Source organism: Calypte anna, chromosome 11 (assembly GCF_003957555.1).
Source record: "Calypte anna isolate BGI_N300 chromosome 11, bCalAnn1_v1.p, whole genome shotgun sequence".
Taxonomy (NCBI): domain Eukaryota; kingdom Metazoa; phylum Chordata; class Aves; order Apodiformes; family Trochilidae; genus Calypte; species Calypte anna.
In genome coordinates this window covers 13,740,401-13,765,593 of record NC_044257.1, presented here as the reverse complement: position 1 = coordinate 13,765,593, position 25,193 = coordinate 13,740,401, and the positions used below count along the sequence as shown (strand labels likewise).

Sequence of the window (25,193 nt, the reverse complement as noted above, 5' to 3'; positions counted from 1 at the left end):
ACTTAATGACTTGAACACTAAAAAGAATACAGAAAGGAAAACCATAAAAGCCCTAAGCCACATCTAGGAGAGAACAATTCAACTTGCTGATTAATTTTTTAAAAATTCCTTAGGCTATATGAATGTATGGAGGATCTACATGTAGGACCATGTCTTAAATTAACAGATTGCCATGCAGCTGAGTGAAACTATGCCAGAATATCTCTGCTGAGGAATCTACCCAGAAAGTCATGACATGTAATATTTCCCATAAAACCCAGGCTGCCAACATGAAAAAATGTAGCATTAAGAACTACCATGGAGGAAACACAGGAAGTTTCATAGCCAGCAAATAAAATCAAACCCAAATATGGTAGATTTAACAGGCAAGAGAAGGAGGTGAATAACAGATGAGATACTATGTGTCAGTTTTGTGACATAAAAGAGGCTCCAGACTTACAGAGGGCAATGAGGAATAATTTCTGCGTAAGAATAAAGATTTACTAGTCTGAGTAGGAACAAACTACTGTCCCAACAGTAAGAACACAGAAAAGCATCAGTCTGCACACTGTTGTTGGATTTCAGAGCTGCCAGATCTGGTCATAATTATTTAGTTATTTGAACTAATGAAAGATACTCTTGGCTCACAGCCCAGATAATCTTGGAAAATGGCAGTTTACTAGAGGACATTAAAGTAAGTTTATTGCCCTCTCCTCCATGAAGAGGAGAACTTTCTGGGCAGTTATGGCACATAAACTCCTAAACTGAACACTTTTGCTTGCTCTACCACTGTTGTCAGCAACATCAAGGCAAGCTAATGAAAAGTGGTAAAATGGACTAAAATTGTAACTTCTTTTTTTCAGAAATTTGTATTGCAATAGTTCAAGTATTTATAAATCAGACAAAAAGGAAACTTCTGATGTGTTCTGGAATTACATAACTACTGACTTTTCACATTAATCTTTCTTTGTCCTTAAATTAGTACTTTTTATATTTCCCACTACTTTTGGCAGTTACTGAAATTACTAGACAAAGAGTTGGGATTTCTTCTGTTCCCAAAAGGATTTTTCCAAAATAGGATGTTTATACATTTTTTACAAATTAAAATTAGCTTTATTTTCAGGCAGCTCTTCCATTGGTCCCAGGACTGATCCTGTGAGAAACTGCGAAGTAGGATAGGCCAAGCAATCAGATTTGGGACTGGTACTTTTTCTGTGGCTTTAATTATTAAAAACTTGTAAAACTAGGGCTTTAAATCTTAAGTGTAACTTCACTGATGGGTCTCTGAATAAGAGATCTGAATGTGAGTTAGTCCTTCATAATTTTCTGTTTCTTCATTTGTTTTCCTATCTAGTTATAATTTATGGTCTCAAGCCTTTAAGGACATCGACACTTGGTTCTGTTTGCAAAGTGTTCCACAAAGGCTGGGGACCCACTTAGTGCTTCAGTAATAGAAATACTGAGCAGCTATGGACATTTAAAAACTGAACTTATCCTAAGCAGTTGGCAATAATTCTTGAGCCTTTGTGAAACTTCAGTGACATGATGCATAGCTGAGTCGTGCCTGTGACAGGACTACAGATTTGCCCAACAGCTTTTCCTGGTTATTCTTCCTCTGTGTCACTTATGTTCTACATCATCTGTCTGTCAATTTTATTAGACTGAGGTCATTTAAATCTTCAAGACACTAATGACAGGACTGCTGATTTTTAGCAAGCAAGTTCTTTTCTGTGACAAGAGGCCAGGAAGGTTTGATCTAAATACCACTGAAGAGCACCATGCCAATATTCGTTGTCCACAATTGCACTAGGGGGTACATGGTCAGCTACAATGGCCCCATTTGATCTTTCCCATCTTCCAAGAGAGATGTAAGAAAAAAAAATATAATAATGAAACAAATCTTATCAATTAACAAAACTCTCTCTGTCTACCTGGCTTCTCCCTTTGGCCTCAGGTCTGTTAGTCTGTTTGGAGGTCTTTTCAGCAGCCAGAGTGACAAAAGTGATCATCATACCATTCCTTTAGAATTTTTTTTAGAGATTTTAGAGATTGTTTTAGATGTTTTGGTTTTTTGTTTTTTTGTTTTTTCCAACTAAAGCACAGAAGTGGTTAAAAATTAATAGTAATTTGTTAGCCAGACCCTTAGGTCTTGTAGATACTCCACCAGTTTCAATGGCAGCGCCTCTCTCAGACCTTGTGGAATTCCAGATTCCAGGTCAGGTTTATTGGCAAGGTGGTTCTGGTAGATGAGAACTGTCAGTAAGTAACACTAATTTCTCCAGTTATGTGACACATATTCCATCACAGGCAAAGTATTCCATGCCTTGAAGACTGATGACGTAAATATGGCTTTTGGATTGTTTGAACAGATACCAGTACATCAGGAGAGCAGGCTAAGCAGAATCCTTGAATAATTCACATTTGATAAGTGGCTCATATGTATTATTTTATAATCTAATTGGACTCCTGTGTCCTAACATAATTATTTCCTCTAAGCTGGTCAACAGGTGAATGGAGCGTGTGCAGCACATCCTGTGGAGGAGGACAACAAAGTCGTCTCATTCAGTGTGTCCAGAAAAGGGCTTTCCAAAGAGAGGAGGTTGTGGCCCATTCCTTGTGTCCTGTCAGCACCCCTACTCAGGTGCAGATGTGCAATAGCCAGGACTGCCCACCTGAATGGAGCCCTGGTCTATGGTCTCAGGTAATGTGGAGAAAAACCTACATTTTAGTCTGCTGGCATGATGGAGTATTGCCAAAAACTATGCTCAAAAAGAAGAGTGTAAACTTTGTGGAGAGCAGTATTTTACAAGGGGTTTGTTCATGAAGATAATCTGCAAACTCTCTATGTTTTCACTGGCCTTCCTAAGTGCATGGACAGGAGGCCTTGCCAGAAGTGGACATGGGGTCTCTTTTTTGTACATACAAATAGATGGATTTTTTTTTTTTTTTAATTCATAATTTAAGGCTGTATGAATTCTTCAAAGCCATTAATTCCTCTCTGAGATTACCTCTCAGAGCAATGTTAACTTTTCTCAGAGATGACAGGCAGTCAAAAAAACAAGTATTTGGGGTTAGAGTTAAGTATTAATGCATACACATATGAAAACTGGGGGTTGATAAATTTGCAGTTTTAAGTGTTTACTTATGTGTCACTTTAGCAAGGAGCATGCTGCTGCAATTACTTGCCACAAGAGGCATATGATACACATATCAAAAATAGCTATGTTATTTTTATTTTTCAACCTTCCTTTACTGACATTCAAGGTGGATTTTAATTTACTGAAAAATCTATTATTTCTGTGTACGCTTCTTGGCACTGTTACTATTCAGATGTTCAAGAGCACCTTGACCTGAGCATTCCTGGCTGAGAAGCACACACTGCCCCTCCAGGGGAGCGCCCTGTAAGGTACTATGACGGATGAGTAGCTACTAAATAGTTCATTGTAACAGAGTTTTAATACTTCACAAGTAACTATTTCATCCAGTGTACTTGTAGGAAACCTTAGTGTGGCAGGAGATTATAAAAAACAGGTCTAATTATTAGATATACTCTAACAGTCTTTAAACACATTCACACTTTCAAACTTCCCTTCTAAAATAAATTTTTTAAAACAATTTAAAAAAACCTTTTTTCCTTCTTTTGGGGAAGTGTACTGTTCAAGTTGAGATTTTCATATAAGCCTATGAAAACTGAGTCAGTAAGTTCTGCTGAAATGTAGTGAACAGGCCTACTGAATAAGTTGGTGAACATTTTAAGATTCAGCTGAAGGCTCTTGTATCACAGGTTCAAGAAGTTAAAAGGAAAAAATATGTAAAAGACTCAGGCTTTCTACACAAATCAGAGTAATTTTAAAGGAAAGGCGGGGGTTTTTTTGTTTGTTTGGAGGGAAGATTAAAGCCACAGATTTTCAGTACACAGGTATTTCTGTTGATTCCTCAGTACAATTCTAGTTTCATTAAATCTTTTAAAAATATTTTGGACAGAATACAGATAGTGTATTCTGTGTTCTGTGCAGGGTTCTGCCTTGGAATGTGCCCCTTAATTTTTAAGTTAAAAGAAGAACAACTAGAATTGGATGCAAGAAGGAAGAAATCTGGCAGCATTATTTCAGGGCCGTTTATAGCTTCATCAGAAATGGCTCATTCATGCATTTTGTTGTATACTAAGGCAGTGAAAACTACAGAATGTCTTTTTAACCGAACCACAGTTCACAAATGTGTATTTATTCACTGGTGACTTGTCTCAAGCTTCAGCTGTAATCTTGGCAATTAAAATATCTTTGGTCAAATTTCTTAACCATTGTCTGCATCAGATTCTGTCCTGTAGAGAGATTCATTTGGTGAAGGAATTACGTACAGATTCCCTGGGTAGTTTTCTCTGCCTCCATCTCATCCCTCTAGGCCAAGGTGAGGACAAAATAACAAATAGCTGAGAACATCTTGCTGGGGGAGATTTTGCGATGGGAGGTTAGGACCAGATTTCAGCTATGCTGTCCAGGGAAAAAAGCATTTTGCTCACAAGTCCAACTTACCTCATCTACGGAAGAGAGATATTACTTATCTGTCCTACATGGGGGCTGTAGGAGTTCATAGTTTATGTTAGGAAAGCACTTACTTACAACCATGTTTTAGGAGTGACACACAGATGTTACTGTTACTTGTTTACCAATAGAATTTCAAGTTTACTTATTATGACAGCTACACAGCACATTAGCCATGGTTTCTGTCCTCTGCTGTAAAATACAAACAATGCCAATTTTAATTTCCTCTAGCTCATATGAATATTTCTTCCCATCACAGTGCTCCAAGACTTGTGGGAGAGGTGTTAAGAAACGGGATGTCTACTGCAAAAGTACTGGTTCCCCCAAGGTTAAAATCTTGCCTGAAAGTATGTGCAGTGCAGAGCAGAAACCTGAATCCCAGCAGACCTGTGTGCTAGGACGCTGCCCTAGAAACGACAGACTCCAGTGGGTGGTTTCTTCATGGAGTGAGGTAAAGAGGTGCAGTTACAAGGCTCACTGCCTTCTGCTGTCCCTGGAAATGTTGATTCAGGGACACACACCATCTGGGGCAAAGAAAGCTGAGCTGTCATTTGAAAATCAGGTTTTCTAGGGAAGGTGCTATCAAACACAGCTCTTTACATCCAGATGCAATTAAATCTACCCTGATGTCTTTGTTTTTTTAGGGCTATCAGTGACTTGGACTAATATTTTAGTTTACACATTTTGGAACATGGTCTTTGTGGCTTTAGTTAGTAATGCTTCTGTAGTTTTATGTAATTTGGGGACCCTTGCACAGAACACATACTCTTTTGTCTGAATGTGTTTCAATAGGTGTAATGAGTGTATTTTGCCTTTGCAGTGCTCAGCCTCCTGTGGCCCCGGCGTACAAAAGCGAGAGCTAAAATGTGGTGAGAAAAGCATCCATGGGAAATGGATCACCTTTCCTCAGAGAAGATGTAGAAACATCAAGAAGCCAAACACCAACCTGGAAGAAGCTTGTAACAAGGGAAACTGTCCATCACAAACGTTGTATAACATGGTGTCTGGCTGGTATTCCTCACCTTGGCAGCAGGTAGGAATGGGAAACTTTCTTGGCTCTCTCTCCCTGTCCCAGCTACCACTCTTTTTCCAGCACTGTTCCATGTCTTGGCTTTTAGGAAGTTTAAAAACTGAGCAAGTTTTCCTACAGAATAGCTCAAGTGGCATCTCCTAGAAAGCACCAAACCCAGGAAAGCTGCAGTATCCAATGCTGCTGCATGAGCACTAGGCTGGAGTTGGCACAAGCACCTGGTGGGTGCAAAATGCTGCAGACCACACCACTGTGACTATGTCAATGTGAGTCCAAACTACCAAGATTAAAGCTTAGCTCCAGTCTTACACTGTGCTGTAGTAGAATGTCCAATTGTATGGAGGGGTTGTCTCCAGTACTAACAGTCCACAGGTGTCTCCTGCACGTAGCCATTCCCTAAAGAAGGTTGCACTACCCAGCCACTGAAACACGATGCAGCTGGTCCACATCCATCCTTTGTCCTGAAATGGAATGTTACCTAGAAATGTTATTCGTGCTTGGGAAGAACTACATTCCACACTCATTTTCAAACACTTTTCTCCTAGTCTCCTTCAAACTGCACTGTGGTTGAACTGTTACATATCTATATGCACAATGTATTTGAGCATCTGCACAGATTGTCTGGAATTCCCTAAATAGTATGATTAATTACAGGATCAGTCTGTATTTGTTTCTACATTCTTGCAAACAAGCTTCTGTATTTCTGGAACTTATCTACTTTATGAGTCACATATCAATGAGACACACTCATTTAATAACATTTACATGAAACAATGCTTGCCTGACAACTGTAATCAGATGAAAATGATCACATTTATCTTAAAGACAACTTTTCACGAAACACATACAAGTAAAAGGCTTATTCATTTCAAAATACTTCATAGATCTTCCTACAAATGCACAGTGTTTTTCCCCAGATATTGCCATGATTATGGTTTCAATGGGAGTTTTATCTTTTTTTCAGACAGAAGGATTGGGCCCAGAGGCTCAGAGTTCAAAAGAGATCAGTGCAGACAATCAGGAACAGGTTTTCTATAATGTTCAGTTTCTGTCTTGATGCCTAAGTAAGGAACCAGATTTTCAGCTGAGTCCTGAAACAACCAAACTTTTGGAGGGGAGCACAGATGCATGCATCTTTAAGAAGTTGGCCCCTATGAGGCTTCCTGAACAGCAACACATCCGATCCTGACATCTCTCTCTGGAAGTCTCATCCAAAGCCCTTGAAATTTACTCCTTTGGCTTTTGTGGGCTCCCAGAGAGTCTCTGTAACAAAAGACAGCTTTTACTTTTCTCATCTCTGCAGTGCACAGTGACCTGTGGAGGGGGAGTGCAAACCCGGAGCGTACAGTGCCTGCGCCAAGGAAGAGCAGCCTCTGGGTGCTTGCCCCATCAGAAACCAGCAGTCCTGAGAGCCTGCAATACTAACTTCTGCCCTATCCCTGTGAAAAGAGGTAAAACTCAGCTCTGCCTGGTGCAGCAGGGTTGGCTGCTCAGAACTCAATATCTAGCAAAAATCGCCTTTTCTAGTTACACCCACTGAAGAACAGTATTTGGCATGTTCCTTCACAAATTATTTTTTCCCAGACTTTCCAGCTTTCCTGTTGTTCTCTGATACTATAGCATCTCTCTTCTTAAAGTGAATTCTCTTAAAGCAGACTTGAGTATATAACTGATACAGGAGATTTTAAAACCAGGGATATGTTAAAATATAAAGTTGAGTAACACAGAGCAATCCTATGCTGGTACAGTTTTATTATTAAAAATAGCAACTTTTGCCATATCATGTGAATCCAAAAATGCTTTGTCTAGGATGTACCTTTCTTCTTACTGTTTCTGATCAGTGTATGACATGCAGTCAGGAAACATCAAATTAAGCTGTCCCCACCTGTCTGCTGCATCCCTCTCTGTATCTACAGAGTGTTTTGCAACTCTAGAGGAGGGGTAATTCCCTCAGAACCACCACAGAAAGAGAGCAGTGTATTAGCCCGTTCCCATATTTGCTTATAAACTGGCTACAGTTTGTGACTCTTTAACTGAGGGCAAAAATTCTCATGGAGGTCCAGGTTTGTCACATGTAATGCTGGGTATGCTAAAACACTTGAAACATTAACTTTTGCAATACGCTCCATGAGCTGTCTTGTTACCATTTTAAAACCGAGAGCTGAAAGTAACCTCTATAAAACCCAGGCTGGATTGCAAGAGAAAGGTGGTAATAAGAGTTGGGAGCAAAGGTCAAGTCTGGCTCTGCATTTTGTAAATTGACATTAGCCAACCACCCCCCTCATCTCTACTGACTCTTGGCATTTGCTCTGCACACAAACCCTGTAAAACCCAGTGATGTCTTAACAGACCATTCCACTGCACCAAGACATGCAGAGTATCAAACTGATGTATCAGGGGACCTGAATGCAAACAAGGATATATAAATGAAATGGTCCTAGAAGGGATAAGTAAATAGTCTGGCTGTTTTTATAAGTAAATGTTCTCAACACTTCAAATTAACCTTCCTAAAAAGTTCTGCTGCACTTTGGAGTTTCTGCATTACATCCTTTTCTGTCACGATATAGCAAGGACTTTTCTTTCACCCCTGCCTTCCTCTGCTATATTTCATGTCTGGAGTAATGTCTGTTATTAATTTTGGCCTTGGCGTGTTTCTCTCTCCTCACATCTGCGGAAGCCCTTTCCTCTTTATTATAACTGGGTCGTCAGGCCCTAGAGATCAATTATCTCTTCACTTGCTCTCTAACTTTCTGTCTAAACCAGCAAAAAGAGAGGGAACCAGCTGTGCTGGAATCACATAGAAGCCAATCAGTCTCTATTATCAGCCATGCAGCTCCAGCTCAGTGATCACAGTCAAGAAATTAATGTTTCAGGGAGAGTTTATACACTTTGCTAGACAAACTGGGTCATTTCCATCCCTTTGTTAGATGCAGTTACGGTCACCGTAACTCCTAGCAAATCAAACTGCTTAAAATGAATGAAAATTTAAACATCTAAATACTTGAGTAACTAGAAATAAGGAACTGACAGCCTTATCCACATCCATTGAATTTTGTGGGACTCTTTGAGTTCATTCCAATAGTCTTTGGATTAGGTCCCAAGAGTAAAGTTTTCGGCCATCCCTCTGTAATGTTAGCGTTGCACTCTGATCTTCAAAAGGGGCACAAATATTTTTTAACATTGCCTTTTTGGTGCTTATAATATTTATTAAACAGTAATTTGCAATTTTTGACAATTTACCCTTTCAGAGCAGCAGAGCTTCTTCCTGACTTAACAAGGTCAGCTTTCTTCACTTGATTCTGTGCCTGTTTTTCCATCTGTTTTCTGCTTTGAGTCTTCCCAGTGGCAATTTCTGCCTGGGGCAGAGTAGGTGAAGCAATACAAAATCTGATGCTGGACTCCCAGCTGCACCACTACTGACACAGTGAAAATCAGAAAGGCAGCACTGTGGAGTGGGGAGGCTGCAGTTCAGTACTCAACTTTCTAGTTGCTGGACAACTCGTAGTGCAAGGATGGCATTTTCTTTTAATAACATAAGTATTTATAGACAGACTTATTTTTTTAAAAAAACGAGCAATAAAAATGGCATATTTTTTAAAAATTCAAATTATTTTCTTATTAATTCAAATCAGTTTGAGGGTGTGAAAGCTACACAAAATCACCTTTGCCATCACAGAAAAGGCAATAAAAAACCAAAAGCCAAGTAGTGACTATCTAAAGAAGTTCCTATAGAGACTTGTGTCCTACAGAGGACATGACTCCTGGCCCACAGAATATGAAGAAGTTGTCTGTGCTGTGGGAGGGAGCATTTGTCTTCTGTGACTCAGACGATCTGAGAACACAGACAAAAGTGGCTAGCATTTTCTTCACTGTCTCCTTGTAAATTCCTTTTATTGACCACGTAAACAGTAGTTCTGAGAGTCGACTGGAATCTTTTCCCATGCTCACAGGAGATTTCAGTTTAGCTATAAATTTTGCTAAACCTCATTTAAATGTCTTACTGCCCTCTCAGACACGGTGAATTTGTTTATAAATCATATATATGAATCATCGCTCTGCTCTTTTAAAGAAACATAAAGCATCCATTACTAAACTGTAGAAAGGAGCAGCTATGAAATATTTTTAAAGTGACCAGGCTGTGTGTATAAATGATCTGTATATAAATTTAAGCAAAATAAAATCTTAATTGAAAAACATGGTTTATTTGTAATTAAAAGCTGGGCTTATCAGAACTAAACATTGTCAGCCTGTCTGTTTTCCCATTGAAGTTAATCAAGATTTCACCAACATGGTATTGTCAAAGTCCTAAAAGCCTGATTCCCACCACCTAAATAAATTCCTCAGAGAGATTTCTTGGGCTCCCTGCATAGCCAATCAGAAAGAAGTCTCCCTAAAAAGTGCTGGAATGCAAACATGTATCAGAGCACTCTGCACACATGGCACTGAGCAGGTCCCATGCATTCACATTTCCATGCCCTTTGTGTGCTCATGCATATATTCTTAAAGCCGACAGGTAAACTCCAGGTGATGTTGCTGGCAACAAGTAGTCAGCATCAAACATGGAGCAGGCTCATTTATCCAAGTACCTGGCTTCAGAACATTTAAAATCAGAAATGAAAACACTGCTGACTTTTTTTTTCCTCTACAGTGGAAAGTCCTTCCACTTTCCTTAAAAACAAAGTGTGCTCTAAAAGTTTTTAATTACTCTAGCCTCTGACCCTCCTATTATTACAGCAACTCTACCAAATTAACCAATGTGATTTCTTACCAAACTAAATATCTCTTAATAAATAATAATAAAAAAGGAACCAGTATTTTTGAGGTGAAAGCTAATTCATGGTTCCTCTTCTTTGAACTGTCACCTATTGTGTTTTAATATGCATACAAATGCATACAAACGTGTATAACTATTGCTTGATTTGAAGACTTGCTAAAACACAGTCTTACCATATTACTTCAAATTTTGTCCTTCAGATGATCCTTCTTGTGTGGATTTCTTCACTTGGTGTCATCTGGTACCCCAGCATGGTGTCTGTAACCACAAATTTTATGGCAAGCAGTGCTGTAAGTCATGCACAAAGAAGAACTGATAGTGTGTTGTCTGAACCCTTCAGTGACAGGATTCTCTTCTTCAATTTATCTTGGAATTATCTTTGCTTTGAGGCAAGACATGGTGCCACATAAACCACTGATGGAAGAGACATTTTTTTTAAGGGAATGTTTGAGGTACAGTAATTGTTGGATATATGTTGAAAAAGGAATGTTTCTTTCTTTGCTGACCTCACTAAAGTACAGGGTACTATGGATCACTTGAACACTGAGACTCAAGTGGCAGTTTTTATTTCTTTAAAGGTGTCGTTTTGCACTGTCATAAGTTATGAGGAAGAAATTAATACAAGGGAGCCTTTTCTGGCTAATTTACCAGAATACAAAGCAAAAGAGATTGGGAGCTCCAGGAGGAAGGTTACAGCATGGCTGCATGACAGATCACACTATCAAAAGCATTTCCTTTCATATTTTGCTGTGATATTATCATCCCAGGGTAAGGAAGCTGTTTACTGCCACTTTCACAGAAAGACTTTCAAATGGAGCGTCTGGAGAATGGAGCGTCACACACGTGACCATAAGAAGTAAATGGTGCACTACAAAGATATATGGTGCTTCTCTATTAGACTTGCTGCTGGAAAAGCAAGTTTTGCATCATGCTAATGTTTTTATCATTTTGAAGAAATAATTTTCTGCTTTGTGTAGAAACTCAGAGATGGTTAACTAGTAACTTGAAATGTATACCTTGAAAATATCGTGTTAGAGTATTTGAACTTCTAATATTGCTGTGTTACAAGTACAATAGAATTTCATATTTCAACTAACTCAAGGAACTCAGATTTATTGATGTCAATGGTTATGTTTTCAACTTTCTAAGCTCATTAGATATGTAATTTTAATATTTAAACTTGATATTTTAAAGTAGTTTTTTTCCAGAATCTAGGTTGTTTGAATGCAAAGATAGTGAAGAATGTCTTCTTTTTAATCTCAAATCTCTGCAGATTTTCATTCATTACCCACAGGAAATAACAAGAATATTACAGTCAACTAAATCATGCTAAACTTCTCTAGTTATTTATTCACACAGTTTATATGAAGAAGAAAAAAAAGTGAATTATTTACTCTAACCAAATAAAAGTCAATTCTATTTTTATACATTTGCCTAATACTTTTATGTAGTTGAGAATCTACCAGCATACAAAAGAAATCTAATTATGATGATATCTGTAATAATTCAGTATCAAGATGTTCAGTGACACTGTATGTCAAATGGTACAACTTAAAATGTTTCTACATTGAGAAAATACCCAACATGTTTGCCAAAACCCTTTCTGAGACAGAGCCGTGTTATACTGTAATTTTCTGGGGTGTGCCTGTGAGGGATGTATTTATCTAATTCCACCCAATCCCACAACATTGTTTGATGAATGTAGTTCAGTTTTGCTGTTTTTTTAAAGTACCATTTCAGCATAAGATTAGCCAGCTCAGCATTAATGCCAGACAGTGGTCACTTAAAATTAGCAGTTCCTTCAGCAACAATTTAAATTAAAAACACGTATACTATAATACTTATGAAATGATGATTGGAAACATATCTCAACCTACACCGCTCTGTCTTGATATAGGACACTGTGTAATTATAACCTTTTTTCCTAGGAAAACTAAAAAATTTTTTGTTTTGTTTCTGTAATTGTGTCCTTTTTATTATTTGATGTAAAATAATTAATTTATTAATGCATAGCTTTTCCTTTATATTTTTTTGCTCACTTCCATAAGTGACAACTAAGGAAAGAGAACACTAGTGTCACAAAGTATGAATTATGGTGTAAAAAAAAAAAAAAAGGCAAAAAATATAAGTGTAATATTTAATTATTTTATAAGCCTTGTTATAAAGTACTCTAACTGTTTCATTATATTTGGAACTGTAAAGTTCATGAATAAAATATGGAGGTTATAAGTATCAAGTACTATAAGTGGTGTATGCATTCATTTGCATTTATGTAATTGTCCCATATGAACTTTAAGTAAATACTGTCCTGTTTGCTTCTGCTGCATAACTGGCCAGTATCTGTGACTCTAAGCCAATGCCAGTTCTGTGAAGAGGTAGTGCCAAAAGCTGTCCTCAAAAAAGCCTCTTCTCTGCAGCAGTGGCAATTTAGCCACTGTAGCTAAGAGTGACCTCTCTGCCTAACCATGCCTCTGCCATTCATGTCTTGTATGGGTTAATATAAGAAGGGAACCCTCAAAACAGTGGATTTGAGTGTTAACAAGCCATTATGATGAATGGGATGGAGGTCATTCCTTTCAGGCACTCAAAGTCAGACGTATGTGGTAAGGTCATGTGAAACTTCTCTACTTTTCAAGGTCCCATTATACTGGCAACCGAGGAATGCAGGACTGGTTATTCAACACAGTGAATATATTGTAGTTGCCTTTTAAGAGCAGAAGATGTTTCTCATTTGAGTGACTACCCTACCATTGAAGCAGCTGGCTTGGATTGTCCCCATTTCAGGCACAAAAAAGGCAAAATGGACATAACTTCATAGTTTTATTTTCATAACAACACAAAAGCTAGAATACACAAAAATACAGCTGCCTCCTCCCTGTGCAGGACAAAACTGACCTAGGTTTTCTCTCACCCAAAACTGTGGACACTTGTAGCACAGAGATATCATGATTCTTCCTTGCATGTATTTATCTGCAAGGTGGTTTAAGAAACCTCATTCAGCATAGCAGGAGGATTCACAGCCTCTCCCAGATGCCTGGGAATACTTAATTTTTCTAAAAAATGAGTCAGCTGAGAAGTTTTTCCAAGCTAATATCAAGTCAGGGCTACCTAAATTCACTGGATCATTTCACCGATATATTCTCTAATGTACATTTGCTGCTTTTCCCTTCATTCACCATCACTCAGGTCTCTGACAACTGCAAGCTATATAGAGTATTTTTGATTGGGAACACTGAGCATGCTTCTCACTAACAGTATAGTCTAGCAGGCAATAACAAGCAATGATCAGTCTGCTCCTGAAGGATTCCCAGCAAGCGCTCTCTTGAACATGATTTGGACTACTGATTTAAATAATTAATATGCCCACACAAGAACTCAGACTCTAAACTGCTTTGTGTTCTGTGCTAGAATTTTGGAATTAAATGAACTGACGGTTGTCTGTGAATTACTGTGTTGGAGATGGATGTTGAAAGAGGAAATATTGCATAAAGATGTGCTATTGTGTGGTTGGATCAACCCCAACTCCTCAACTGTTTTATTGCTGAACCCTTACAACGATATTTGGTATACAAAGCTTGGCAGTTTTGTAGACGTATATTGCTGCAAGGCTCACTTTATAAAGCAGAATGGGGTCTTTTCACAAAGGAATAGCTCCATTTCCTGTAGTCAGATTTCATCACTCAGGTAAAGGATGCATCTGCCTAAAACTCAAACAGATATTTAATGAATGGCTTGATTGTGTAAATCAACTCAACTACCTTGGATGCCCAGAAGACATGAAATGTTGGAAACAGATGAATGTTTCACTGCATGTGGTTTTATGGTAACATGATCCATATCCCATATTTCCTTTAATTTTCAGCAAATCCTATTCAAAAGCATCAATAAAATAAATTAACATTATTATTTCTATTGTAGTAGAAGTCCAATCCTACTGAGTCACTGGGCTCCCATTGTGTATAACACTGTATGCACGTCCTGAAAGGCTTACAGAGAGTACACAAGAAACAATAGGAAAAGTATGTTAAGTGTGAGCACACTGTCATTAGGAGAAAAGGTGTTGCTTGTGGCTCACTGTCTGTCTGGACACTGCAGGAAATTTTAGAGGCAGATCCACACAGATAAGGTCTGAAAGAGCAATATCAAGGAATCTTAATCTAGATTCTGTTTTGAAAGCACATGCTGAGCATTGATAAGGTCTGAGAGGACAGTAGAGGGGAAAGGCAGTAGTGAAGCTGGAATACAGTGGAACAGATCAAAAATGAGGTGTGCTCAACACTGACTCCTAACCAAGATAGTGACTATCATGAGAGGAAAGCAATTACAAATGAATCATTCAAACTGTTAGCCCATCAGTTATCAGGGACTAGAGAGATGTGAGATTTTGGCAAGGTAGTAAGTCTTCTTTCCACCAAAAAACAACCTGAAATAAGGAGATGCAGCTGCTAGAAAATACCTTAAATTCCTCCCCAGCCAATATTGTATGTACATCAGCCAAAAAAAGCTGATCTTCCTGTCTACTCCCAGCACACTGTGCAGCACTATCATAGATACTCTTCCACCCTTCCTATACAGAACAAAGCCAGGCCCAGGCTTGGCTGCATTGTGTCCTTCAATGTACCTCACATTCTGAAGTTCTTCACCTTGCAGTTTACATGTAACACTTGGTTCCCACAAGAGCAGGCACTGGCAGATGGGTAGCAGGGCAGTATTGATTCTCGACCTACACTGCAAAAGGTAAAGGTAAAGATGCAGGTGGTGATTTAGGGCCTCATATTGCATTGTCTCTGGGAAGCAGGGCCCAGGGCAGAGGTAAGCAGAAGCAAACTCTGGCCCACAGGGATTACATTCTAACAGCTGATGCACACCAGGCAGGGCTAAGGGAAGCAGTTAATTTGTTTTCCACAAGAGGTACCAGGGAAGAAACAACCTGAGTGTCCCAGATGGGTTGAACTTGGACAAAACCTGAATTTCTGGACTCAGAATGCAACATAGTAACTTCAAAACCAGTTTTCCTCATGCTCTCTGAAGAAAAGCATTTATTAAGGGACTTATACTTGAAACTTATATTTTATGTACCTTCTGTTCAATAATAAGAGGTATTCAATCATGAACACAATCTGATTAAATTTCTGGATTCTGCCACTGGAGGCAGGAACCTTCAGTAAGCCCTAAATTCCAGGCTTACTTTCTAACCATTAAATCAAGCTATTGTCACCATACAATTTCAGCCTTAACACTGCTGTATTTAGTATTTCTTAAGTGACTTGGGCTGCCAAGCATTAATTTATTATGTTTGGTTGTGATAATGTTCACTAATCCTTTCATAATACCATAGCAGAGCTGACACAAAAGCTCATTCAGAAAGTATACGAAAGGCTTTATAGTGGAAATGTTTACTTACGTAGTTCTTACCCATATGAAGCAAACAGATTTCAGAGAAGAGCATGTACAAGAACTGCCTCTTTGGGACCTTCACCTTCTTGTATCACCATAATATCTGAATTAGGTTTGTCTAACAGAAGAAACTGAAGGCATTGTCCCCAGAGCAGGAATTCCCTGCCAATACTTCTTTGCTTCCATGGCAATAATGGCCCTCTACAAGCTCTGTCTAGCTTACTTTTGAAGAGATTCAGGATATTTGGAGAGCTCAAGAGTTGTTCTCATTCCAAATACTTAACACCTATCTATAATACCCTATCTATAATGTCAGAGTGCTTTCAGGACAGCATCGCATTGCAGCCATCTTGATCCTTCACCTCAGGAACTCCAGGACACTGCTATGGTACCAGGATTCCTGCAAGGCTCAAGCAGGGATGGGCAACTGGACACTGAAATGGCTACATTTCCTTTCTATGAGGAACAGTAAGAGAAAATGCCATTACTGTTTCACCTGAATGCAGGAAAAGCTATTCTGGTGCAACGTGTTCCCCAGAGCACTAGAACTCACATTTCCACCTTATATATTCAATGTAACTGTTGAGCAAGTAATTGAGGTCTCTATTTCCTTAAAGCGCACCATGAAAAATGAATTTTACAAGCTACTAAACAAAATAATTTATGTCTAAGCAAAATAACTGGTGGGATTTTGATAGCTGAAATATAACACTGTATTAAGAAGTTTTCTAGGCATGTTTTTTATAGCCAAAGCAATGTCACTGATGATTTTCCCCCTAATGTTACAAATAGATAAACTTTGCAGAAAGTGCTGATAGATCATAATTGTATTAATGATATCTCACTATTTATCTACAGAAGCTGAATAAGATTCAAGATGCAAATCGTAGTTTTACCTTCCACAAAGATACTCTATTTCCAAGTCCATTAAAGGAATTTTAACTTTCAAAGAATTTAACTGTTCAGCACACTCCACTGATGGGTAATAATTTAACTGAATCAGCACATTTAATTTCTAGTCAGAAATATTGCCTGTCAGCAGAAAGTTCATCAGCTCAGACTTTGTAAAAGTCTGCAAATACCAGGTTGCCCAGAACCACCATGCCTTACTCATTCTTGTCTTTGCTGGTGCGTGGGGAAAAGTCAACCAATACAGACAATAACAGGCTGTAAACACGGTTCTCTCCCATTAAATATAGTATGTACTACTTCAAACTATATCATTTACCACAATTTAATTTTGAGGGTTTAGGCATCCACTTCCAAAATACTAGTTGCAAAACCAAAATTGTATGTAAACAAACTGGAACATCTAATTTGAAAAGCATTCAGCTATTGAGTTTGACCATCAGATGGACTGCCGTGATATACATCTACCATAATACACGTTCTGAACTTGAATTGGTGTTGTGTTTTGTGGCCAGTTAACATCTAATGCTGACATTTGTTTTTTGTTTCTAAATTGCCATGGACCATGTCACGAAAGTCGTGAACATGTTATAAGCATTATTCAGATAACCATACAGCTTGATCAAGTCTCAGGTAGTTGAGTTAAACTAGACTGATGTTACATTAATCATATTAATTCAAGAGTGTACCAGTGCAGCTATCAGGTAGATGATATAAAACACTTAACTCACCAAGACACATTTAACATCTGGAACACTTATCAACCATTTTATTTATTCCTTAGGATAGTGATTCTACCCTAGAACTTACACATTTTTTAGAATCCTGCTCATTTTCAGCAGTCATAGTGCTGTTTCTAAGATGCTTGGTGAAAAAACTTCATCTGAGCTAAGGAGCTGGGAAGCCAGAAGTTTACAGAATTCCCTATGTAACAGGACAGGGCTGATGCCAGAGCCGTAACTTAAAAGTTGAACATCAGAGTTTTGACCTGTTGAGATCAACAACTGCAAGGATGAAGGGAGGCCAGGCTGACTTGTGCTTGATGCACGTTATTTGCCTTGCATTGAATTTGACCCACACTTCAGGCTTTCTGCTGGTCTTCAGCAGGGATCAAAAATAGGGTTTTCATTGAAAAATAACTTGGAAACACAAAACTGAAAGGAATCTATCTTCTGCCTTACAAAGAGCATTGCTTTTGACTAAACGATTTGCTCACTCTTTTTTTAACACCTCATGCTAAATCTATGGTCAAGAAGGAGGGAGGACTTTTTCTCACCCAGTTAATATCATCTGGACATTTTCAAATGCATTACTAGTACTACTGCACATATTCTAACCTCTTCTACAGTGTTAATCTTTAGGCCAGGGTATAGATGCCTCTAACAAGACTAGTTTTAGAATCTGGCAACCAAACTCTTCTTATCTCCTTGTATATCACATATACAATAAATACTGTATAGTTCTTCAAAACTGTTAATCTGACACTTTTTTATATAGACTTTAATTAAAGTGGAAAAAAATCTCAAACTCTATTTATATGCTATGTCTTCTTATTCAAGAAACAAACAGAGTAAAGCAGTTTCCCAGCTTCCTAGATTACAAAAATCACACTTTGCTCTGGGACAGAGTACTTCAAGAACTGGGTTATTCTTAGTTCTGGCTTTTATAAATGCTCCTCTCTGAACTTCTCATTAACCTTCTGAACCTTCATGCCTACTGGATGGATCCCAGCCAGCATCCTTCAGCTACCAAAGGACTCTTTGAAAGGAGAGTTTACACCTCAGTTTCCAAATTGTATTACTGTGGCATACTAACTATATAGAAGAGGAAGACAGACAGTGGATTTGCCTTTTTAAAAACAGTCGATTAAAAAATAAAGTACCAAAAATGTGAGAATCATACAGTACTGAAACCTTCAGACATTTTGGCACATAGCTCTGTCTCTCTCGGACAATTGCATCCCCTTTCTCACTGCTTCTCTCCTCCTGTTCCAAAGCTCCCCCCTGAAGCCATCGAGGGGGTGGGGGAGCAGAGTGGGTTGTGAAGTGTCTTGGGGTAATCCACTTTGACAGGGAACTATGCTGATTAAAAGTTATGGCTTTGGAACAGTAAAGCTCCCACTGCTGTCCGTGTACAAGTTGCTGCTTTCCATTTAAACCTTCACAGTCACATCTAATCAAGAGAAAATAAGGACGTTTTTATGAATTCCATGAGAAAAATTCCCCTCAGGTGTAGGTTGCATGGTTTGATCAGCTCCAGTATCATGTTTTAGCATTTCATATTAATCCTACAGATTCTGAGCCAAGAATGCTAGCTTTCATATTTGCCTGACGGCCAGACAAAAACACTTTGGATATTTGTTATTATTTCAGCAAAACTTGCAATATGCAAATTAAGATTTATGGGAATTGAAGGCTTAAAACTATACATTTATCTTCACGTGGAAAAGGTATTATGTAGTTGCAAGGAGCCAAAAAATACCAGAGCTGGGCAGAGAACAAGCAACTAACAACTCCCAGAAGTCAGAGGAGAATTGTACATCAGCATTTTGTGTCCTGATGACAGGAAACAAACTATTTCACAGTCTGAGATTTTCTGGAAGATATGGAGTTGACCCAGCCCTCAGAATAAGTATCTCATTTCAGTGTTTCCAACTGAAAATTGTTAAAAGTATCTGGTAAATTTAGGTTTTTCAACAAGGCTAAACTAAAAGAAAAACTATTATTTTAGGGAATGTAAGTATCTTGTTGAAAACAGTGATGGGAAAAAACTGATGGAGTAGAGACAACATTTATATTCCCTACTATTCTCCCATCCTCCCCCTTCTTTCCCCATGCATAAGTAATTAAGATCATTCCCAGCCGTGTGCTGATCCAGCTTTGCTGCAATCACATTAAGGCAAAGAGACAAGATATTGCCTATTCCATACCTCAGTCCTTCTGGGCTAGAAGAGAGTAACACAAACCATGCAAGTAAGATTCAGAGGTGCTCTAGAGAGATGCATTCCTGTGTGGTCTTATTCCCTGCTTTATATTCTGCAGTACTGAAGACAATAGGATGACACATGGACTGGAGATAGATTCACGCATACTTTCCTTCATAAATCATGGTTTCCAATGAAAAGCATTGGAAAACTGAGATACATGCCCAAAGTTCAGCTCAGCCTGAGCCTTGGAGTCCAATTTTTGTCTCAATCAGAAATAATTTCCCCTAAGTTAAAGAATTCATCACCATACAAAATCAGTGTGTACAAGCCAACCTCAAGACACATCTGGTAATAAGGACTTTAACAAGAAGACGGATGTTAAGTGAACAGCACACATGTTTTTCTCAGTCTGTCCCTTCACATACAAGCTGCCATTTCCAGATTCTGGAAGCTGCTTTGCTTCACTCCTCTAGCTTACTAGAAAAACAAACTAGCCTTAGTTACAGTCTACCCGATTCCCTGTTTTTACCTAACTCCTATGAATACCACAAAGAATTTGAAAAACTGGTGTTATGGGGATGTCATTCAAGTGAGGCTAGGAATCAGCTGATAAAACCACTTCATTCTGTCTTTGAGAATAAAAGGGTTTTCATCAAAGGGATCTGATGTCCAGGAGGCATGGGGCTGGCTCCCCACAGCCCAGCCCTTGCAGTTCGTACCCGGTAAGTGCTGTGGCTGATGAGAGGGCGCCCTCCGGTGTGCGATAACAGCAAAGCAGACAAAGAGCTGAGCTTCAGCAAGGCAACAGTTTGTGTGTTCTTAGACAGCCACCTAGTGAGCTCAGGGAGGAAACGAGTTGGAAGAAAATTCAGTGAACTCAAGAAACGGGAGTCACTCTACAAATACAGTGCTAAAACGGTACTAAAATTAGCAATGTATTTCACAGATTTTTCACCTCACAGTGCAGTAGCAGAGCAGAAGGGCTCTTGAACTACTTAACAGTTGTGAGAAAAGATGCCTCATCACTTATGATTCTAGAAATGAAGGAGAATGGGTGAGAGTTCAAGTATTGAAAAAGATCTCTGAGGGCTAATTAAATTCCAAATTTTGTTTAGGATCAAGAATACCTGTATATGTGTGTACATATATTTACCTCACCTTTTCCTTACCTACTCATTTCTGAATCAAAACAGTACTGTTAACTGAAACCCCTTACACAACGCAACATAAAGAAGTGGCGAAGTCCAGAGGGAGAGATCTTTAGAATGGCCCTAGGGAATTCACAGAGAGCCAGCTTTCCTGGTATGTTTGTATCCTACCATTGCTGCTAACCTAAATTTGAATGTGGTTGCAAAAATAACAAGTCTTTTGAATAAGACAAGAGAATCTATGAACCCCACTTCCTATCAGTTCATATCATATAGATCTCTGAAAAAAATGGGGGGGGGGGGAAAAGTCCTCAACCATAAGAGCGCACAGAAGCAAAACAGAAACAAACATAAGAAACCATCAAGGTACAATTTCTGAGTCTGCCTTTGCAAAGTTATTCCAGGGAGACCTCTAGCAAAGTTACACACTTAGGGTATCATATTTGTGATAGTGCTCTGGATAGAGCTACATCATGTAACTTTATCCTCATGTTAGAAAGACACAGAATGTGTGGAATTATAATAAAGTAGCCAGAGCTGGCACCTTATCAGTCCAGTGCTCACCTATTAATCACTGCTTGCTAAACTCCACCTTACTAAGAAGAAAGCTCACAAATGGTCTCTTTTCATAACTGTCATCATTGAAAAGAAGAAAAAAAAAATCAGCTGATATAAAAAATTAAGACACTACTGGAAAACCTTACCAAAACCATGGTTCTCCAAAGTTTCATTTAATATTAATATGCCATAGAATAGCTGCAGGGGGGTGACTAGGTCAAAGAAGACACAACAAAACCCTGTTGATGATACTGTTTGTGATGCTGTAGGATTTCTACTTAGATATTTACTGTCTCCTGAAAACCAGATACAGAGAAGTGCAGTAGATGCAGACAATGTCAGTACTGAGCCATTGCTGCAGCCTTGGACGAAAGGTTTCATTGCTTTTATAGACTTGCAGTGTTTGTAATCCCCAAGTCCAACAATATAATAATACACTGAAAATAGCTTTGAATTCCTCTCAGACACATGAGCTCTACATGTCTAATTAAATATCCCTGACACATAAAAATAATTGCAAGGAGAAAGATATCTCCCTCATGAGGGCCAGATGATTTTAATTAGGTCTCACTCAAAAATCTTCTGGCCTCACAAGGCTCAGCTCACTACAAAATGCTCAGTCACACTGAGATTCCATGCTGTGCTCCAGGCCTCTCCTTTCCCTTTCATACTGGCTGCAGCTCTTCTGTCCCAATTTCTGCCTGTTCTTTAAGAATTAACTGTCATCCAGCCCTCAGAACTCCAGTTCTGAAAGTCCTCACTCAGACATGTGGGGTTGGTGCCCTTTTCTTATTTCTTACTGTTTTATACCTAAGGAAGAGCTGGCCTGCACATATGGCATGCTTTTGTGTAGAAGCTAAACACATACACAGTAGTTCCAAGCAGCATCTGCAGAGGAGGACAAACAGTATTTATTTATTCCAGATAAGAGTTACAGTCCCTTTATCCTCCAACAGACACAAGCAGATCTGCTATCAGCCCAGCAACTCGACAGTGCTCAGATGTCACTGCCTTCCTCATAGAGCAGTTAAATCCTGATGGTAGCTCACCACAGCCTGAAGGGTATCACTGGAAGGAACTTGGGTGCCACCACCAACAGAAGAGATCCCCCCAAGTTCTCACTTTTGCCATATTCCTCCACAAACTTCAGTTTTCAATTTTTTGTACCCAGGGAGGAATCTGTGCCATGATGCTGTGGTATATGTATTGTGATGCAATGATGGCATGGTGTGCGAGATAAGCACTTTTCAGTGTTCCAGTTCCAACTCAGATACTTAAGGCACTGTCACTAAAGAACTGGGACATCTCTAAAGCACAGTCTTTTACCTCCCCCCTTTCCAGCCAGACATATTAACAATAAGTACCAAAATTTATAGTCCATTATAACTGGAATGATATGGATACCCAGTTTGCTCTAAGTAGGTATTTACAAATAGTAGAATTATTTCATCCACTTCAGTGTAACAGATACCAGTTGTCCTAGTTAACGAGGTCCTGAAGTTCATTCCTGTGTGATTTCTCCTTTCCTGTTTCTGATTAATTTTAAACATAGGCTTTTGGTTTGATTTTTGTGTGTTGCAACATTTCTAGGGATTTTATCAAGAAATCTGTTTCCAGTTATCATTTAGTTACACACAGAAGACTCTTTAAAGAAACACTCTCCACAGTGTCCAGGATTCTCCAGTTTAGTACAGATACCTTATCAGCAAAATTTAGAAGATTTCCTCTTTAATTATTAGAAGTTGAAGCAAAAAAATTAGAGTAAGAGTCATGTTTTATCTGGTGAAAGGGAGAAAGTTGCTTAGTGTTGTTGTATTAAGGCAGTATTATACATGCAATTACAGTACTAGTAATCTAACCTGAAGCAGTTCCTTTAGTTCTAAAGCCATGCCTATATTGAGCTTCCTACCTACATGTATAATTCTCACTTTTATGCAGCTCACCAGAAGTTCAAGTAAAATTCATTCCTATCAGACTATGCAGCAGGTATTGCTTCTTAACACTTGAGAATATATAAAACATATTTCCTTTATGGTAGACATGTAAAAGTTTTCAGAGTATTTTTTTTTTTTTTAGGTAATACCTGTATGACACTCATTTCTACATTACATGGTTAAAATCTTTCCAGTGACAACCCCAAAACCAGTCCAGAATATCCCCTGGAGCACTCTGACTGTGTGTTCCCATAATATACCACTCTGAGAGTATTTGACCTCTGTTCTTGCACAGTGTATGAGTATTGAGTGTTCACAGTCATCTGCTGTAGTGAAACATCTCTCTTGTGAAGCCTGATTAAGATTATTTTTTTCCCCATGACCTTTTGTTCTGACAACCTTGTAACGAGAATCATCCCATGAGGTCCATATTAATAGCCATAAGACACCACAGAATTTAAGCTTGTAGAACCAATAATGTGAACAGCTTCTGAACCTCCAGATAGCTTCAGACATAGCCTGAAATTTTGTTCGAGGACTTCATTCATTTCACAATTTGATCAATACTGTTTCTCTGCCCTATTAAATGAAAAGCCTAGGCAGGAAATGAAAGGGTCTTAGGAACAGAAAGCACACCAACTTTCTTTGGCCTCTGGAAAAATAAGCAACTTCTCACATGAAAGACCATCAAGGAGCACCCATTTTTCTGTGGTTTGAAAATATAAGCAGGACATGACTGTGTATCTTTGTGATCATGGTTTTAACATTTAATGTTTCAGGGAAAAAATATCTCTCCAAAGTCTTCTAATTTAGGAAGAAATGCTTCCATTTTCTCTGGTGAACTACCCCCATAAGTGGAAATTTGGCACCCTGAAAAGCCTTTAGAAAATAATTTAAGTAGACTGGCAAAATGAAACATTCATTCTCTGGCGGAGGACAATTTGGTGGATTTTTAATGATTCCCATATCTTTAACTACAGAAATATTCCTTTTAAAACTTTGCAGACCTTTCATAAAACACAGTTCACCAATGATGTCAGAGTAAAGCCATCGTAGCAGAATAACACTGTACATTGACATAACACACTCAAACATACGAGGGGTGAATTTTATCATGGATGCTATCACCCTGGCTATCCATGAGTGTAATGGTTGTGACACTATTAAGTAGGCCAGATGGTTAAAACCTTTGTGGTATGAGGGATGAAGGCTTAAATACAAATATGGAGAGACCTGGCAGGCTGATAATATCACACTCCCTCAGACTCAGCAAGGTAAACTCTACATGCTTACCATGGTAGAAGGAAGCATCAGATGACTGGAAACAAGCTGTGCCTCATGCCACTGCCCGTACCATTCTAGACCCTGAAAGGGAAATCTTTGTCAGCGTGGGATGCCAGATAGGATTGAGTCAGACAATAGGACTCATTTCAAAATAACCTACTAGCTAGTTGAGCCAAACAGCATGGTATGGAGTGGATCTATCACATTCCTAACCATGCACCAACCTCCAGCAAGGCTGACCATCATAATGGCTTGCTAAAAACCACTCTGCAAGCAGTGGGTGGTAAAACTTTCAAAAAAGAGAACAAGCATTTAGCACAGGACACCTGTGTAGTTAACCCTGGGGCACTGAGCCGGCCCTGCTCAGCCAGACCTTCCACATACAGTGGAAGGTGATGAAGTCCCTGCTGTGTATGAGAGGAACTCATACTTCTGGAAAAGCTGTGTGGATTTCTTCACCCCTGGGCAAAACAAAGCCATCCGTGGGGTTGTCTCTGCTCAAGGCCCTGGACAGGCGCAGGAGGATGGTGGAGGTCCAGTGCCTGAGAGGCCATAAATTTAAATTGTATAATGTAAATTTTTTTTTTTATAGAACTACTATGTATAGTTATGGAAGGAATAAGGGGTGGGCTGGCTCGATTTGAGAGAATCAGGACAGAACCTGCCCGTGTCTCTGACCTGAGGTGCGGGGCTATGGCTGTGGTGGTGCCAGG

At 38.9% G+C, this 25,193-nt stretch overlaps 1 protein-coding gene across 1 annotated transcript in view; it reads left to right on the top strand.

Annotated features, from left to right (window-relative positions):
• ADAMTS18 (ADAM metallopeptidase with thrombospondin type 1 motif 18) overlaps window positions 1–10,640 on the top strand; it is a 68,905-nt gene extending 58,265 nt beyond the window's left edge. The window contains exons 19-23 of the mRNA XM_008491637.2: window positions 2,476–2,680; window positions 4,780–4,971; window positions 5,341–5,553; window positions 6,854–7,001; window positions 10,525–10,640. Of these exons, the coding sequence (XP_008489859.2) occupies window positions 2,476–2,680; window positions 4,780–4,971; window positions 5,341–5,553; window positions 6,854–7,001; window positions 10,525–10,640 (874 nt within the window). The remainder of the gene's footprint in view (window positions 1–2,475; window positions 2,681–4,779; window positions 4,972–5,340; window positions 5,554–6,853; window positions 7,002–10,524) is intronic.
• Window positions 10,641–25,193: the final 14,553 nt, after the last annotated feature.